The 13,476-nt window shown below is 47.5% G+C and overlaps 5 protein-coding genes across 5 annotated transcripts; 4 read left to right on the forward strand and 1 right to left on the reverse strand.

The window, feature by feature from the left end:
- Nucleotides 1–178: 178 nt before the first annotated feature.
- PGRI_071950 (copper chaperone CCS1) lies at nt 179–1,114 on the forward strand (the record flags this gene model as incomplete). Its single annotated transcript, XM_040794909.1, has 4 exons — nt 179–196; nt 255–327; nt 378–512; nt 588–1,114. 4 exons carry the CDS (start codon nt 179–181, stop codon nt 1,112–1,114), a joined length of 753 nt encoding a protein of 250 aa, XP_040652586.1.
- A 518-nt stretch (nt 1,115–1,632) lies between these two features.
- PGRI_071960 (uncharacterized protein) lies at nt 1,633–3,309 on the reverse strand (the record flags this gene model as incomplete). The annotated part of the gene is made up of 1 exon (XM_040794910.1): nt 1,633–3,309. One exon carries the CDS (start codon nt 3,307–3,309, stop codon nt 1,633–1,635), a length of 1,677 nt encoding a protein of 558 aa, XP_040652587.1.
- A 3,072-nt stretch (nt 3,310–6,381) lies between these two features.
- On the forward strand, nt 6,382–8,112 carry PGRI_071970 (cytosine permease; the record flags this gene model as incomplete). Its single annotated transcript, XM_040794911.1, has 3 exons — nt 6,382–6,651; nt 6,719–6,935; nt 7,004–8,112. The coding sequence occupies 3 exons, from the start codon at nt 6,382–6,384 to the stop codon at nt 8,110–8,112; spliced, it is 1,596 nt and encodes a 531-aa protein (XP_040652588.1).
- Nucleotides 8,113–8,931: 819 nt separating this feature from the next.
- Nucleotides 8,932–9,892, forward strand: PGRI_071980 (oxidoreductase, short-chain dehydrogenase/reductase family; the record flags this gene model as incomplete). Its single annotated transcript, XM_040794912.1, has 2 exons — nt 8,932–9,001; nt 9,057–9,892. 2 exons carry the CDS (start codon nt 8,932–8,934, stop codon nt 9,890–9,892), a joined length of 906 nt encoding a protein of 301 aa, XP_040652589.1.
- A 1,750-nt stretch (nt 9,893–11,642) lies between these two features.
- On the forward strand, nt 11,643–12,735 carry tif35 (translation initiation factor eIF3 core subunit g; the record flags this gene model as incomplete). The annotated part of the gene is made up of 4 exons (XM_040794913.1): nt 11,643–11,659; nt 11,723–12,344; nt 12,437–12,608; nt 12,683–12,735. 4 exons carry the CDS (start codon nt 11,643–11,645, stop codon nt 12,733–12,735), a joined length of 864 nt encoding a protein of 287 aa, XP_040652590.1.
- Between the last annotated feature and the right edge of the window lie 741 nt (nt 12,736–13,476).

The following is a 13,476-nucleotide window of genomic DNA, read 5'->3' on the forward strand; positions in this document are numbered from 1 at the left end:
AATCCAACGCCCCGCCTGAATTTGTATAGCGCATTTGCTTCGTTCTGGTCTTTAGCCTAGTCTTTTATCTGATATTTTCTCTTCGGAAATATTATCTTTCTCTCTTTCTCTTTAATATCCTTCGTGCACATACGCCTATACTTGCCACCAGTTTCGGATCTACTGTCTCTTCCCCGCCATGATCGAACCATTCCAGGTCAGTCTGAGCTCCATGACTCACAGACACCAAATATTAATGCGATTCTGATTTCTAGACGACCTTCTCGGTCCCAATGACCTGCGAAGGCTGTGTGAAGTCTATTTCCACCTCTCTAAACAATCTGGAAGGTAGTCATCCCACCTCAAACCCACCATCATCTAAGCTGACCCCGCGAAAGGAATCAATAAGGTTGAAGCAAACCTCAAGGACCAGCTAGTCTTTGTTGAGGGCACCGCTCCTCCCAGCTCTATCGTAACCGCGATCCAAAACACCGGCCGCGATGCCATCCTCCGCGGCAGCGGCACTACAAACAGTACGGAATCCCCGGTTCCCAATTACTGTCACATGCGACACATATGAGCAATGCCAACTGATATACACCATACAGGTTCTGCTGTCTGTATCCTCGAAACGCACTCAACGAGCGTCTCAAACAATATCCGCGGGCTCGCCCGAATGGTCCAGGTCTCGCCGAACATGACCCTCATCGACCTGACAATCAATGGCCTAGCACCTGGAAAATATTGGACAACTATTCGAGAAGCAGGAGATATCTCCCGGGGTGCCGAGTCTACCGGTGGTATTTGGGAGGCTGTGAAGAGTAAGGTTCTTGGTGACACTGCCGCTACCCCGGCCAAGGAGACTCGTGGAATTCTCGGTACCGTGGATGTTGACAATAAGGGCCGGGGAAGTGTGTTCTTGGACCGACCAGTGGCGATCTGGGAGCTTATTGGTCGTAGTATGGTTGTTTCAAAGGGGACGGAGGGACCTTTCAAGCGCGAGGATGAGAATACCCTTGTTGGCGTTATTGCGCGCAGTGCGGGTGTTTGGGACAATGATAAGATGGTTTGCTCATGCTCGGGTAAGAATGTCTGGCAGGAGAGACAGGAGCAGGTTGTCCTGGGTATGGCTTGAGTTCGGTTGGCTTTATCAGGAGTAGTCATGTAGCTATATCGATTACCCAGTGATACATGTAGCTTGAAACATACTATGATACCACGAAGTATAAATGTGGTTATGAATGACAGAACGATTCTATTTCACTTTCAATTGGATATCACGTTGTGCCTATGACTTCTATCTCTGGTATTTGTTCTATTGTAGTAGTAAAAACTTGCCAGCCTAGATAGATAGAGTCCTGGATAGAGCAATTATATTTACAGTTGAACCAGTCTTCCTCTGACTACGCCTGTTGGGAAATCCTCCAACCTGGAGTTGAATATACATCAAATCATTAGCACAAAAACTGTAGAAGAAGTCCATACATAACTAGAGCATCGAAAGAAAGGAGACACTGCTGTGATAAAAACATCATTCTGGAACTGCTAACATTTGAAGGGTAGGTAATAATACAATGTGGCCAAAGGGGACAGACACGGGACCCTATTGGTTTGGACATCCCCATGAAAAGGTATCAATGAACAACTTGAACTTCACCAAGCCTGTCTTGGTTGCACAATTCCAGGATAAAACTCATCATCTGTATCCTCTTCAACAAATTCGAATCTTGCACCGGGTATATCATTGGGAATGAGCTGTAGGGACATAATCCCTGGAGAGATTGCCTCAGTTAAATCTTGAGAACCTCTGATATCACCACAGTTGCCGGTGCCGTTATGTACTGATTTCACTGGCTCGTCGCCTCTGTCGGGATACTGGTTGTTTGTTTTGCCATCGAAAAGGAAATACCCATTTCCATCCTCCACCGGGCTCGGGAACAGAATCTCAGAGTCTATCGGAGACCATGTATCGTTTGACATCGATTCTATTGAAGTCATTTCCGTTGATGTGATATCTCGTGATGTGGTATCGTCAGGTGTGTAAAGGCTTGAATGATCTCCAACACTTGACCATTGTGCAGTTGCTCTTTCGGAGATGGACGACCATCTTTGAGCGAAATTCCGGTTGGAGATGCAATTGAGGGGATTGGGATAAGGAGATGGCTGCCTCTCTTCAGAATGGGTGATAGGAGTTTGCGGGGACACCAGAGGTATGAGACCTTCATCCGAATCGTAATCATGGTATGGAGGCATGTTGCTGTATTCATCCTGGTGCACAATGCATTCAAGAGGCTCTTGAGAAGCGAATGGGGTTTCTTCTTGTTCATAGATTCTAGGGCTGTGTTGACTGGGGCCTGAACTGTGCTGACTGGGGCTAGAACTGTGCTGACCGGGGCTGGGACTGTGTTGACTGGGAATGGGACTGGGATGATTGGGGCTGGAAATGTCTTGACTAGTGTTGGGACTGTATTCACTGAGATTTAGGCTGTATTCACTGAGATCGGGAATGTGTTGACTAGGGCTGGGATCAGCATTTTGCCTCGCCCACTGGTCGAGTGCCTCTTGATATATTCCCGGAAATGCAAATCGAACTTCGGCGGAGGACTGTCTAGAGATAGGATTTGAGTCTGTTTGATCATCACTGAATTGTGCATCCGAAGTAGTATGACTGATATTTTTTTGCTGAGGATTTGTTGCTTGCCGTTCTTCCAAAGACGGAGGATGGTCTGCCGGGCCACATGCAGACATTTGAATCTCTTCATTAGTAGAGATAGCAATGCCCCATGTCTGCTCCATCAAATGGTTTTCTGTCGGTGTTATGGCATGAGTAAAGTTCTCCTCAGAATTCGTATTCGCCCCCAACTCTCCAGCTCCATCAAATTGGAAGTCAAGATCTCGGTCGTTGGCTAGTGGATAAATTAACTTTACCGTAGAGTTAGTTACAGCTCGGCCGGAAATATCAGAGACTTTGGATGCAGATGCAGATGCGGGAAGTGCTGCGGGCGAATTATGGGTCGAGCTATGGATCGAGTTGATAGATGGGACGCGAACAAGAGACGACACGTCAGTATTGGTCGAGGTAGAAGCTGTTGGAGGATCCATGCGAGACAACTCGGCGCCAAAGGTCAGATCCTCTTGGGTCTCTGAAGTATAGGCCCCGGATGAAACTCCATAGAACTGCCTTTCACGTCTGAGAGCAACAGGGCTAACAAGAATTTCCTCGGGTTTTTCTTCATCACTCGAACGGTGAGTAAAACCTGACCTCAAGGCTGACAGACCGGAGCGTGCTCTGCGGAGAGATCGTCTGGAAATAGATTGGACCCATGTCATTGGACTGCGCAATTCCGAAGACGAATTCCGTTCCTGGGCACGCCACGACGAGTTCGCAAGCTCTGGATTGTGACGAGGATCTAGGGGATTAAAAATAGGATAATGAATTCTCTCTTGGCAAGTTGGCTGTTCCTGTACTGCAACAGTCAGGCTGCCATCTTAGTTAGCAGGGTATTTCTTTCATCTGCCAATTTGTCTTTGTCATTACCTGGCCCTCTTGCTTGCCTGGGGGCGGAAGACCGATGATAACGACAAAAGCTGGCGACGTATGGTGCCTGGGCCTTTCTGCTGGTGGTCGGGACTCATCTTGTTCAGATTGTTCTAGGACGTGCGTCCAAGAGTTCGAATGTCCAATGAGATAAAGAAAGCTTGTGAATGATCAACAAAGTTAGATACGAATTATGCCAACGCGTGAATATGTGACGTCAAAGAAAAAGAAAAAGAAAACAAAAGGTCTGGGAGTTTGCTTAAGATCACGCGGTTGAAGTCGGAGCGACGCGTGATCGAAATCTACAGTGTCGAGCTTGATCGCTCTTGCCCTCGAGATCCATACTTGACCTCCGATTGTATACTGTCTACATAGTACGGGTATGGTATTGTTCACATTATAGACTTAGCTAGAGATATCAACCTAACTAGGTTTTGGATATCGAGTATATCAATGAGGCTATAAGAAGGCAAGGGATATGGGCAGACAATTATGGGCTTCAATTCACGAGAAATATTAGTTCTAGGGTTCGCCATGGCAACGTGAGCGAACATGGCAAGTGCGCAGTTAAGGCAGGAACACCAGCAGAGATCTCGGAGCGTGACTATAACACTAGGGTTCGCCATGTCAACGTGACTAAACACGCGACGGCACCTAGGCAATGGTGACGAATAATAACTATAGATGCCTAATATATCTACCATGAATCCCAAAGAGCTTCAATCTTAGCTTATAATTTGCTCCTCTCTTCCAAATGCAACCCCTGTTTGTAGAAAATACTATAGATCGTAAGGATATTGTTGTTAGATTTTGCCGAAGACATCATTATTCGATATCCCGCCAGCTATTCGGGGCTTTCCTCGTGCATACAGCTTTGTACACTTGTTGAGCGAGCTGTTGAGCCATTGAATCAATCGGATGGGCAAACCGAAGGGTGTGGTGGAAGACAGTGAACGGACGACTAGCACTAGCAATGATGATGCCGGTATTCCTGTTGGTCACCTTAGTGTTTACTTGTATGTGGCAAGGTCTCTTGAGATTGGGTTGATGATTAGTCGTTATAGCCATAGCTTCTAGTCTTGGAAGGTTGGCAAGTGCCGAGACGGTGGGGAGTCGGGACCACCTGTGACCAGGAGATGCGAGGAGTGAATATGCGTCACTATGTAGTTTATTAAATGCACCAGTGATTTATTGAGAGAAGAGGCAAAAAGCTAACACATTCGTAGCATATGTTCAGGTGAAGTAGGTAAAGATGATGTTTTTCAACGTTCGAAATTAGAATGTACGGTTTAAGGAGATCAAGGAGACTAGAAGAATTTTACATACTACAGACTATTTGATGTAGAGAATTCAATTGTTTAATGCTCAGAAGGCCAATGTATATTGTTGGTAAAGCGCCGGCAGTGAAATACTGTTGACCGAACATGTCCGAGAAGTGTAGCTTGGAAATCCATAGATCGCAGTTAATGTGGATTGTTGAGCTGAGCTGCTCATACTTAGAGAAGCGAGAGATGAGGGATCAGATCAACTCTGAATAAACAGACGCTAAAGCACAGATATGCCTCAATGGTCGTCAACTTTCGGAAAGCCGCTGTATATCCAGATTGGCAAGTTTGAATGGGCAGGAGCAAAAGAAAGTATTGTGGCCAACAAGAGAATACCAACATCACTCCCTTCGATTTACCTCGCAACAGGATATGGTATTAGCCTAGCCTTGAAGCCAATCAAGAGCTTTTATATTGCGGGGAGCACGCGCTAGACAGAATCAAGGATAGATCGAAGCAAAAAAAGATTACATGATCGTATCTGTCAGGAGATCTGATCCGCACACCAATGAAGTCCAGAACAGCAATCCGCGCTTTGGCCTAAGGATAACAATGGACAGAAGCCAAAGATAGAACGAACATGCCAATTGGCCTCAGAACATGGTTTAATATGCGTGTGGTGGGCTCGATCTTCCAGGATCACTGTCATAGGCCACAGTATGTGCCGCTTGCCCCGTTTCTGATCGAACAGCATTTAAAGCCACACATTTTATATATTGGGGTCAACCCGATAACATCCGGGGTACTGTAGATAACTCCCAGCATGGATATTCCCCCGCATCAACGGGAGATAAAAAAAAAGCATTGCAGATACCAAGCTTCACGCACATCGGCGTGCCCCGTCTGACAAGGGTCAGGAAGCTTGATTGAAAGACATGTTTAGTGGATACTGTCAGGGGTATGTGAACGAACAAGGTTCAGCTTCAGTCATGTAGAAAGTCTATACTCCGTAAAATGATAAGAATACTTGGCAAGGACATTGAGACAAGTGTGATTGGTGTACTTCAGGGCTGCAAGGATCAGGAAGAATACCCGTAGATAATGTTATCAACGGAATCCCGGACTTTCTCTTATCTGAGTTCCGTCCTTCGGCCCCGCTATCCAGCCAATTCATCCAATGACAATCCAATTTTCAATCCGAGACGGAAGCGAGTGCAGAATCCTCGGCATTTTGATAAGCTAGGGCTATCATGGACGTGATGATTGGCTCAACAGATCCATTGATGGAGTTCGAAGGCTTGTCATTTGCCTCGTCTTCTGGAAGGGGACCACGCGACAGGGCTATCTTTGCCACAGTGCGAGATCGCGGTGGGTCCAGACGCGCAAAGAATTCTCGCGACACACTATATTAGCAGCTCCTCCCGGTCTGTGGAGCAAAAAAAAAGAAGAGAGAATGATGTGAACAGTGTCTTTGTACAATTCAATTCCTCCATCCTGATCTCCCTGGGTCTCGCTGAGCCTACCCAGCTCTTCGATTAATCCCATTTACATCTCGTCTTTCCATTCTTCACCTTCATTGGTGAGGATTCGACCAAAAAGATGCTTCCCAACTTCGCCAAAGCGTTCCGCAGCTCAAATGAGGACCTGGAAAAAGGTCCCCGGGTGAACAATTTCTCTGACACAAATAGCAATGAGCTATTCGACAACTCCAGCGATGGTGCCGTGCCCGGCGAGAGCTTCGAATATGGCGATTCGCTATACGCCAAGATCCAGCGCGTCGCTGGAAAGCTCAACATTGAGCAGCGAGGTGTCGAGCGGGTTCCGGATTCTGAGCGGAACGATACGTCCTTCCTTAATATTGGTAGCATGGTGTGTTCCTGCAATTACCTGGCGTGATCGCCGTGGCCTGGAGGCCTTTTCCACTGACCAAACCTAGTGGTTGGCCGCAAACATGGTCGTGAGCTCCTTCGCCATTGGTGTTCTTGCAAAGTCTGTATTCGCTTTGGGCTTCATTGATGCCATTTTGGTCTGCCTCTTTTTCAACCTCCTCGGTGTCATGACCGTGTGCTTTTTCTCGTGCTTCGGTCCTCCCTTTGGGCTGCGTCAAATGGTGCTCTCGCGATTTTGGTTTGGATGGTGGGCTGTGAAATTCAGTAAGTTAGCCCGGGATATCCATTGGGCTATGTATATGGAATTGTCATGCTAATTAATGATTTTCTAGTTGCCGTCCTCAACATTATCGCCTGTGTCGGTTGGTCTGCTGCCAATGCTATCGTCGGCGCCCAGCTTCTCAACGCGGTAAACGCCGATGTCCCGGGATGGGCCGGTATCCTCATCATCACATTCTGCACACTCATCGTCACCTTTTTCGGGTACAAGTTCGTTCACATGTATGAGTACTGGAGCTGGATCCCCACCTGCATCGTGTTTATCATTGTGCTCGGCACATTCGCCCACTCTGGCGATTTCATCAACATCCCAATGGGAATCGGAATCTCTGAAATGGGTGCCTGTCTATCATTTGGATCCACTGTCTATGGTTTCGCCACTGGCTGGACCAGCTATGCTGCCGACTACACTGTCTACCAGCCCAAGACCCAGAGCAGTCGCCTGGTCTTCTTGTCTACTTGGATTGGTCTGATCGTCCCCTTGTTGTTCACCCAATTCCTCGGTATTGCCATTATGTCCGCCACAGATATGGGTGACGGATATAATAACAAGTACGCCGAGGGCTACCGAGCCTCAGTCAACGGTGGCCTAATCGCAGCCGTGCTGGAGCCTCTCGGTGGCTTCGGCAAGTTCTGCCTCGTCATCCTGGCCCTGTCCATTATCGCCAACAACTGCCCCAATATCTACTCCGTCGGCTTGACCTTGCAAGTATTGGGCCGTGCTACTCAGCGCGTGCCGCGATTCATCTGGACTTTCCTCGCCTCCTGCGTCTCCCTTGCCATCGGTATCCCAGGTTACTCGAACTTCGAGGCCGTTCTCCAGAACTTCATGAGCCTCATCGCCTACTGGCTGGCCATTTACTCTGGCATTGCACTCAGTGACCACCTCGTTTTCCGACGTGGATTCGATGGTTATCGTCCGGAGGACTACGACAAACCTGATAAGCTGCCCGTTGGAATCGCTGCATCTATTGCGTTTGTCTTTGGCATTGTCGGTGTTGTTGTGGGCATGAGCCAATCGTGGTGGACCGGACCTATCGCCAAGTATGCTGGTGACCCAGCACATGGTGGTGGTGATATCGGCTTTGAGTTGGGCTTTGCCTTCTCTGCTGCAGTATATTGCGTATTACGACCGATCGAGATTCGCAAGACTGGTCGGTAAATTTGATTCTATAGTATTTAACTACTTTTTGCGATGTACATATTGGGTTGGTTTGGAGTGGGTTCATCTGTGCATTGGTTTGGTTGCATTGAATTATTATACATTGCATTGTTGCGTTACAGCATATTGTGCATCATTTTCTCATCATTCAAATCTATTTTCAGCAGTAAATATAGCAGATCAGCTTTGACCATCGATGTGAGCTTGCGTGGAACGCTATCTACATGCAAGAATAGTCGGCCACTTGTGTGGCCTTGTTAGGTCTTTTTGGATGTCTTGTCGGATATTTACTTACACGTGATTGTTTTAGTATACTTCTTCCCTTTATTGGTGCTATGACTCGAAGGATAAGAATATTAGCCGCAAATATCGAATATACCCGGTAAACCCCTCGGAAGGTGCAAATGACTTATGTATAACATTTGATACACTTCTAGTATAAACTTCGCAGTCGGACTCGGAGGAATTCAAAAAATGCCACTTGTGCTTCGGTACAATATGAAGCCGTTCGAGCGGATATGACTGTCAGGTGGCTTTGTATATCCAGAGATGACATTGGCGCGCTCGGAAACTCTTGACTTTCATTGGCTGGACAAGCCAGATGTGGGGCATTTGGACTTTCCCAATCGGGCAAGTCGATATTGAGCCTCGAGCAACTCTTTGACCTCATGAACACGGGAAACGTGCGCTTCCCACATATAAGAAGCAGAGCAAGACTCATATCAAACTAGAACTTCTCATCCAATTCTGAGCCAATTTAGCATACTTCGAACACTATACTACTCCCGGCATATCTAGCCCTAATTTCATACCTCAACTATGCCTTTCGACTATAACCCCGAAAAGGACATCCCCAATCTCTCGGGGAAGACAATCTTCATAACAGGAGGTTTGTAACCAATTCTTTCTTCTTTCTATAAGTCCACAACTAACAGCCAATTTAGGAACCGCGGGCCTAGGCGCAGAATCAGCAATCCAAATCGCCAAACACAACCCATCACACATCTACCTCAGCGGCCGCAATGTCACGAGCGCGGAAAAAGTGATCAAGCAAATCCACCAAACCACCCCAAATCTCGCTGTCACTTTCATAAAATGCGACCTAGCCTCCCTGACCTCCGTCAAAGAAGCCGCCGAGCACTTCACCAGCCAACACCGAACCCTCGACATCTTAATGTGCAACGCGGGCATTATGGGAAAATCCCCAGACCTAACGGCAGATGGCTACGAAGTCCAATTCGGCACCAACCACCTCGGCCACGCACTTCTAATCAAAAAGTTCCTACCCCTCCTCGAAGCCTCCCGCGACCCCCGTATCGTGATCCTCACCTCGCAGGGATGGGGCCTGCACCCGCGCGGCGGAATAATCTTTGACAAGCTCAAGTCAACGCAGGATATTGCGTTTTTAGGACCGTGGCGGCGGTATGGACAGAGTAAGCTGGCCAATTTGCTGTATGCGCGTGAGCTCGCGAAGAGGTTCCCGGGTATCACGTCGGTGTCTGTGCATCCTGGTGTTATACAAACGGGTCTTGTTGATGGTCTTAGCCTCAAGGATAAGATTATTGTTTATTCGTCTACTTGGCGGTCGATTATTCAGCTGCGTGAAGGTGCCTTTAATCAGACTTGGGCGGCTACTGTGGACAAGGCGGAGATTCGGAATGGGGGGTATTATGAGCCTGTTGGGAAGTTGGAGAATGGGAAGCTTAATGAGACGGCGAGGGATGATAATCTTGCGGAGAGGTTGTGGGATTGGACTGAGGAGGAACTAAAGGGATTCTAAGGAGTGGTTTCAACTGAAAGAGTCTAGACTGGTGAATTTGTTGTTCTGTTGTTAGCTTTGTATATAATGAACACTGAAATAATCTTGATTTAGAACGTTGGACCATGAAGATACTTTGTAAATCCTATTGATATTTGACTGGTTTAATCTAAAAGGGTAAAGGTAATAGTATATCATCTTAGGAAAGAAAGACGATAGATAAATTCGGTTGAAGAGCAAGGCTAGGCCCCATTCTGACAACCTTAACAATATCTTTGCCAAACCGATGAGGGATCCAAAGAAACAGGGTCCCTCCGAGATATTAGCATCCTCGTTGCAGCATATGGTCCATCGGGTTCTGCAAGCTCGATAGTCTCAAGATATAGGGGTTGACCTTCGCCAAAAATCAAGACTCCTTATCGAGAAGCATTTGTAGCATATCGACTGCGGATTCGAGAGGATGTATGTTGGTCTGTAGCGTAGTCGGGCTGATGGTGATGTCCTGAGTCAGATCTGGATCGAAAGGGAGTATATCCTCCGTACGTTTATTCCTATGCAAGTATCGCAAATCTCAGGGCGTGACCGTCAATCATGGACTCCATTGTGACCAATGAAGTAAGAAGAGCAAACCCTCCCTAGCTCCTTCAACCACTGCTATTCCTAGTACCGACCCCGGTGGCGGCAGTTCAAAGCGCTCCAAGCGCCAATAATCTTGAAAGATTCATGGTATGCCAGTGAAGTGCATTCCTGCTTGGGCTAGCTGAGGGCGTTGTGAGGAGGATACCCCGTAAGAGACTACGATCTATACTGCAGTGGGAACACTTCCGCGGAATCTGGGCAGTGGGTGTCCTGAAAGAAATATAGGATGTGTGTGAATATTATCTGCATGATACTGTCTGTATGTAACCTTTGAACCGCGTTCGAAGAGAGTTTATGCGAAGATGAAATCTCACACGAGGACTGCCCCAGCCAATGTGGTTTATTGGTTTATCTGTCGGGAGGGGCCTTCATTTCGGATGTGGCCGTCATGGTATCATGCTCAAGCAAGTAATGACCCAAGTCGGCGTTCTCTGCAGATAGAGCAGCAGCAAGGATCTCTGCGCGTGATACTCCCAACACAGCCCGAAGAGCACCATTTGGCTGCAGCTACATCGCAGCACTTGAACCGCTAATTGTTTCTAGTTTAGTTCCCACGAATGTAGCTCCAGCAGCCAAGAGGCTACCAAACAAGACCTTATCACCCAGTGTAATGGTAGCTCGAGGTATACTGTAAGGGGGGATAGTGTACCGATGCCTCATTGTGGTATGCACACGCGTCGATCAAGAGCTGAGCAACTTCGGGTGATGGCAAAGGAGAATATACGCGAGTTAATCACATGTCGATGTCGCGGAATTTGTAGTTTCGTCACGAAGTGAAGTACGAGATCAGGGCGAATGACTACTCTGCCCACGCTGTAGTTCGAAGGGAATGTTCTCTGTGTCCTCAGAGTTAACCATGCCTGGAAATTATGCTCTCATCGTTCATTTTTCCAGCATTTGGAACTCTCCAAAAATTCCATTTTATCACAAGATAATATTTAGTCCATCAAGTTATAGTTGAAACGAGGTTAAAGAGAACCTGGGAAACTTTGGTTGGGGTTATATACACCGCGCCACGTGATTTCCACCACCAGCCACAGCTGCGCCACGGTAAATTATTAAATCCACAACGGATTCGCCTTTGAAAGAAATCCAGAAATTCAGCAGCCGTAATAACACCATCACTTACACCATGTCTCCAACCGGAAAGTGAGTATACCTATATGCAGCCCTACAAGAAATACCGACCTAACAAAACTTTCTATTTTACAGCCGCGCCGACTGGGCCGACGACGAAGATTTCGATGACCCCTCCGTGCTGCCGCCGCAAGAAGTGATCGCGAACAAGGACGGCACCAAGACCGTGATTTCCTACCGCTACAACGATGACAACAAGAAAGTGAAGGTCACCCGCCGAATTAAGACTACTATCGTCCGCGAACATGTCAACCCCCAGGTCGCCGAACGCCGCAAATGGGAAAAGTTCGGTCTTGAGAAGGGCCACCCCGCCGGTCCTACGTTCGATACCACCTCTGTCGGCGAGAACATTATCTTCCGTCCCAGCGTCAACTGGAAGGCCAACGCTAAGGAGGTCGAGAAGGAGGGTGGCGAGAAGGGCAGCATGAAGGACCAGCTCAAGGACAAGAAGGTCAAGTGTCGTATTTGCAGTGGAGAGCATTTCACTGCTCGCTGTCCCTTCAAGGACACCATGGCCCCCGTCGAGGAGGGCACTACTGCTGCTGGTGGCGCCGAGGCAGAGGACGATGCGGGTGGTCTTGGTGCTGGAAAGTCCAGCTACGTTCCTCCTCACATGCGGAAGGGCGGTGCTGCTGGTGGCGAGAAGATGGGTGGTCGCTTCGAGAAGGACGATTTGGCGACTCTGAGAGTTACAAACGTATGTTCTGTCTTTGTTCTGCTTTCTACGAGCTCTACGAGCATCACGGTTATATATCTTGGTTCGGTACTGACTTTTTTCGTTGCAAACAGGTCAGCGAATTGGCAGAGGAGAACGAGTTGCGGGATCTCTTCGAGCGTTTCGGTCGTGTCACCAGAGTCTTCCTTGCACGGGATCGGGAAACCCAGAGAGCCAAGGGCTTTGCTTTCATCAGCTATGCGGATCGTGGCGACGCAGCACTTGCTTGCGAGAAGGTGGATGGCTGTATGTCTTCAATCTCCCGTTTTGTGATATTTTTTTCTACAAGTTTCTCGATTGCTAACCCGTTTTTCTGATAGTCGGTTACCGCCACCTTATTCTCCGCGTCGAGTTCGCCAAGCGCACTACTTAAACTTTTTTCTCGGTTCTCTCTTACGACTTTTTGAATGGAACTTTTCCTTCTTCTCAGGCGGGCCTATCTTTGGGCCGATGCTCTTTTCCTTGTACCGTAGGACATGGTTGATAATGATGATTCCCAAAAAGACATCCAGCATGTCAGTTACTTGCATTCGTCAGTCTATACAAAAGCAATGGGATAGAGAAATTTTGAACTTCATATACGGTTTTCTTTTTCATTCAGGGATCATATTCTCGTCCACGGTAGTAGGATTCCTTTCCAAGGTTGCTTTTTAATAAGTGTTCCAATGTTCTTCCCGAAGCTCTATGAATGCTTCACGGCTACCATGGAACATCCATAGATCTCAACCTTCCTTGAAACATGGGAAACCAACCACGTGCTTGTATGAAGCAACGACGTTCCTAGAAATATCCATGGTCAAGTCTGCTATAGTTTGCCATCCAGTATTTCATTCGTTTTTCGACTTGCGGATCTATATGGGGATGTGAAGATCATCGTTAGGTTCGACCTGCATTTGAACATTCTCCAAATATGTTAGTGCTCAAATTCTTGGTAAAAGGCCCAAGTTGTCTCAAGCTGCTAACATGATAGCAATAATAATAACCCATAGGCACAAGCCAGTATGCTGTTTACAACCTTTATCTCTCTGCTGACTTTAGACTTGAGAAATTCCCACATCTTCCCATCCTCACCAACACAAACCTAGTGCCCAGGCCGGACTCGGCTGACAATCCT

Source organism: Penicillium griseofulvum (genome assembly GCF_001561935.1).
Source record: "Penicillium griseofulvum strain PG3 chromosome Unknown contig_6, whole genome shotgun sequence".
NCBI classification, from domain to species: Eukaryota; Fungi; Ascomycota; class Eurotiomycetes; order Eurotiales; family Aspergillaceae; genus Penicillium; species Penicillium griseofulvum.